This window comes from Perissodus microlepis, chromosome 20 (genome assembly GCF_051167445.1).
Source record: "Perissodus microlepis isolate ML-2025 ecotype Zambia chromosome 20, ASM5116744v1, whole genome shotgun sequence".
NCBI lineage: Eukaryota > Metazoa > Chordata > Actinopteri > Cichliformes > Cichlidae > Perissodus > Perissodus microlepis.
The window spans coordinates 23,814,804-23,819,883 of NC_140480.1; the positions used below are offsets into that span (position 1 = coordinate 23,814,804).

Below are 5,080 nucleotides of genomic sequence, written 5' to 3' on the forward strand. Positions count from 1 at the left end.
GATAGAATTCTCTTTTCTTCACAGGGAAAATACAGCCTTTAATTTTTCCAGCTAACATTAAAACTTCTTCCTATCATCAGCATAAAAGGTTATTCGTCTTAACCACTGGTACAACCAATGATTGCTATCCTTTTGGGGACTCCAGGTCCACCTTCATAGTGTTGCACAATAGAATAGCTTCCTAGAAGTTGGTGCTTTAAATTATGTATCTATTTCCCGTTACTTTTAAAACTACAACAACTCAACTTGAAAAACGAAAGGATTCTCTATGGTCAGGACTTTAAGAAACATAAGAACGCCCCTTTGACCTTGGTCTTCTCTGACTTCTTAGAACTGCCTTCTTTCTCTTCTTGTTACCTCCTTGGTCTTCTGATTGTAGATGTTTCCCAGCTTGGCTTTCCTCCATGCATACCCCCTAACCTCCATGCACACACGCAGACACATGCACACATATATATTCTGTGGTCCAGGTCTAGAGGAATGTTGAGTGTCCCTACAGGCCCCCCCCCCCCCCCCCCCCCCAGGAGATTAGGCTTCACCACACTTGCCCCCCTCACTTCATTCCATTCCAAAGTGTGCCCCCTAAGAGCTGCCACATTTTTATCTGAGCCTGGTGATTGTGACAGATTTGCCAAATGACACACATACACAAACACACACATTTATGGACACACAAGGGGACACAAACAGAGGGGAGGTTGCTCTGCCCAGGGAGGGACCAGAGAGCACTGGGCTCCAGCTATAAAACCCTCGGAGGATGAGGCCAGAGTTCTGCCCTGAACTGGACAGTACTTCCTTCCTTTGTGCCAGGACGCTGTCAGGACAGGCAGCAAGAGAGCCTCCGACATGAACGACATCTACAAGGCAGCGGTATGATCCCACTCAAAACACAGCTGAAAGAGTGCAGTTGACTTCCTCTGGTGAAGTTATTTGATTTGTTGGGTGCTCACCAGAACACTGTGAGAACTAATCTAGTGTGGGAGTGATGTTTTTATGGATGTAAAACCATTATCCTTAACATTTCTTAATAGTGCTAAATGTAATCAGTAGTTAAGAGTGAAAGAGTGTAATTTCCCCATTTAAAGCTGCACTTTAATGTTTATTTGTTGCATGAAAAAATGCCACCCTTCATTTTTTAAGCCTTTTTAAGCTCACATTACTAAAATAGTTGTAAAATACCTATGTTGCCTTCATTAGTGCTACATCGTCTCGGGGGAGCCTTAACACCAAGTATGTCTCTAGATTTCCTCCTACTTCAGCCCTATCAGAACTGATAAGAGCCACTCATAAGGTCACTGACAGGACATGTCCCTGGACCACAATCTGCTTCATTCATGACTTCAAATGGAACGGTCTCACTTCACGTGGCTAATTTTGGCCAGTTGCTCAGATGCTTCTGTTTCAGTGGTTCTCTGGTGCCAGAGAAGAGCTTCAGGTTTAGATAAACCGCCCCATGGCTGAATTCCAGCATTATCTGTGAGCCTGAGAGCTGTGTGGCTATTTATCCACCTTTGCACAGATAGTCCTCTGGCTCTCCTATCTGCTCACAGTCCAACGGGGAGATAATAAAAACACACTGGAATGTATATTACATCTGTTTCAGGGTTTTTTTTTCTTTTACAGTATCATCAGCAGTGGAATTTAAATGTGAAAGTCTGTATACTGTATGTATGTGGTTAATTTACAGTGGACAACAGTCAATAACTCTTACATAAGCAGCTGTCTCCCTCTTTCATTCTTGGTAGCTTTTCCAGGATTACTGTTCCATTGTTGGGACAGATCCACAGCTATGCTAATTTAGAGCACTGTGTATTGTGTCCTTTATCTGTCGTTCCTGAGCCTCTCTTCTGACTGTTTATTTTTAACTCCTCCTCTTACCAGCTCTCATGTATGATATGTAGGTGCTGTGTAATGTCAGGGATGTCCCGGACCTTTGTTAACTGAAAAGTTATCAAAACAAACAGAAATAATCTAGTCTAGATTTCCAGATATCTTAACCTAGATATATTTGGAGCTTTGGAAAATGCAATCAAACCCATAAATATTTTGTTACAGAGAAATTCCAGAATATATCCCAGAAAGCTGATGTTTTCGCTCTCAATTCTTTCTCTTTGGCAGGTTGAGCAGCTGACAGATGAACAGAAAAATGGTGCGTGAAATGATTTTCAACTGAAGGCGTAAAGGCTTTGAGCATGCCATCGAGTCACTTTAAAAGATGATTTAGTTATAGTTGTTGGTAGAAAAAATCTATACCTCAACAGGACTGCAACCATTAGTTGCACCAACACTTAAGACAAATAGCCTTTTGTGCTGATGCCCAGGAATTAATCTTAACCCTGTCCTAAACCAGACGTGCTTCAGTAGATATTTTTGTGTGTGTGTGCTGCTTTGTTGCTGCAGAGTTTAAGGCCGCCTTTGACATCTTCGTACAGGATGCAGAGGACGGCTGCATCAGCACCAAAGAGCTGGGGAAGGTAATGAGGATGTTAGGTCAGAACCCCACACCGGAGGAGCTGCAGGAGATGATTGACGAGGTGGATGAAGATGGTAAATCGAAACCGCTACTGAGCTATGGATAAGAAAAAAAAAAAAAGAGCAAAATAATTGGTTGTGTTTGACTCTCATTCTCACAGGTCAGCTGCCAAGTGCATCACAAGCATGTTATGCAGACAAGCATCGTTCGAGCCCTCTGACCTTAAATGCTAGTCAGGGATCTTAAATACAACTCGATGTGTCAGGTTGAATTAAAGGGAAATGTGTGTCAGATGTTGCACTTGTCATCTTGGATTTTCCATGTGATTTAATGATGAAATATGAAAACAGCATCTTGGTTTTGTTTGATAAAGCTAAAGCTGATAATTGAGTTCTGTATAGTTAGGCCACACACACTTTAAGTTACAGGTATGCCTGTTATAAATATAATAAATAAGACAATTATAGGCTTCAAATTAAATACATTTGTAACATCAATTGAGATGCTATAACATCACTGCAGTGATCCATTGGTGAACAGACTGTACTTTTAAGCTGATCATCTGGTTAAACTGGGATAATATAAAATCCCAGTTTAAGGATGTGATGAAGTGTGTTGTGTGTGCAGGGAGTGGCACGGTGGACTTTGATGAGTTCTTAGTCATGATGGTGAGATGCATGAAGGACGACAGCAAAGGGAAGTCAGAGGAAGAACTGGCAGAGCTGTTTCGGATGTTTGACAAGTAAGTTTCATATTTAAACCTGTAGCTACTTTATCCTGCACTCAGAGCGGTTTATTAGCAAAATCTCACCACAAAAGAAATACTGTGCTACATGCTTACTGACAGACTTGGGGGAAAAAATATCTATGGCAAGAGGATGCTATCATTGGAGCATTTCCACAGTCTATTGAACAAATTGCTCTTCTTCATCGTGTGGTTCCAGCAAAGTATGCTTCCAATGTGCAATTATGAGTACTGACAAAATGCCCAGCAGCTCTGCAGAGTACAGCATGTAGTTTGCTCCATAATCCTTTTTGACAGCTCCGAATATTTTAAACACCCACTCGATGTAAGCCAGACACCTCGTCTGAGCATCAAAGAACAAACTCGCTGTGATTTTTTTCCCTTTCTCACCGTGGTGGTTCCCAGACACTTAAATTCTAGATATGACCAGTCACACATCAAATACAAGCCTGCTTCTTCCCCCAATGCCAGCTGTAAAGCTTAATTAAAGTTTGCTATGTATTAACGACATTTCACACCTTTGATTCTGCAGAAACACAGATGGTTATATTGACCTGGATGAGCTGAAAATGATGCTGGAGTCCACGGGAGAGGCCATTACAGAGGACGACATCGAGGAATTGATGAAGGATGGGGACAAAAATAACGATGGCAAAATTGACTACGATGGTGAGGACTTTGGACCAGTTCTGTTTACTTTTTAAGACACAGTCACAATGAGACATTTGCTTGATAAAGACATGTTTTGGTTTCGTAGTAGTTTGTCTGAAGCTCAGCTGTTTGTAACACTGACTTCTTTTTTGCAGAGTTCTTGGAGTTCATGAAAGGAGTGGAGTAAGCCTGTAAACGAGAGGGTGGTGTTTTTGTAGTTTTTTGCAACTCCTCTGCCATCTTGTGAAGCTGGAAGCCAAATTGGATGTAGTTGATAAAAACAATTGGATGACTTTGTAAGATTAAGTCAAATATCATCTTTCAAACTTTCTGTATTTTTCTGTCATGTCTCTTGCATTGTTATAAATGCAGTTGTGACTTTTGGTGCCCATGTATACCGATTTTTTTGTAAATGTATCCAAATTTTAGTTTTTTTTTTACAGAGGCCAGATACCGCCCTCCTTTTGGCTGTTTGAAATATGAATGCTATGTTTGTCTCCAGCTAAATTCTTTATCTCAAAAGTGCCCCATTGAGCTTACAAATCCTTTGACTAAGAGGCTACTATTTACTTGGGCAGAAAATGTGCAAAAAAGCAAAACATATCTCTGAGTAAACACACTTTTATAGCAATCTCTGCTAGACCAATCATATTATAAGAATAATGTGCTGGATACAGCTCATTTCATGGATACATTTCTGGATGTGGAAAATGTCTTCAGGACTTTTTATTCCCCTATATTACCCCTGGAACATCTGCAAGGTCGGCTTGAAATTTGCACTCATATAATAAACAAGATGTATTTGTCAGTATGGTCAATTTGTCAGTTTCTGTCTTTGAATAAATTCATTCAGTCTTATCTGTACTCACTTTAAGGACATGGTCTACATACTTCAGTCAGTGCTTTTGCTGTTTGTTGAGTGTTTCTAGCGTGCTAGACAGAGTTACACCGGTTATACTGGGGGACAAAGCACTGTTATTTATACCATTTTGCCTAAATGTACTCCAGATTTTACAGGCTGATCACATGCTTGCCTCTCTGGCCTGCTCTGCTTTTCACAGATGAACAAGTAAAAACAAGCAAAGGAGGCCTGAAATGTTATTTGTCTTACCAAGATAACAGTGGATTTTGTGTGAGACTGTCTATCATACATTTTGAGTTATCTGTGACATTTTTACTCCATAGTGGTTCGTGCCTCTGGTATGCAAACT

The 5,080-nt window shown here is 40.7% G+C and overlaps 1 protein-coding gene across 1 annotated transcript; it reads left to right on the forward strand.

Moving 5' to 3' along the window:
- The first annotated feature begins 532 nt into the window (after window positions 1–532).
- Window positions 533–4,677, forward strand: tnnc1a (troponin C type 1a (slow)). Its single transcript, XM_084917436.1, has 6 exons — window positions 533–870; window positions 2,119–2,149; window positions 2,401–2,547; window positions 3,101–3,215; window positions 3,751–3,887; window positions 4,025–4,677. Exons 1-6 carry the CDS (start codon window positions 847–849, stop codon window positions 4,054–4,056), a joined length of 486 nt encoding a protein of 161 aa, XP_084773562.1. The 5' UTR covers window positions 533–846; the 3' UTR covers window positions 4,057–4,677.
- The last annotated feature ends 403 nt before the right edge of the window (window positions 4,678–5,080 follow it).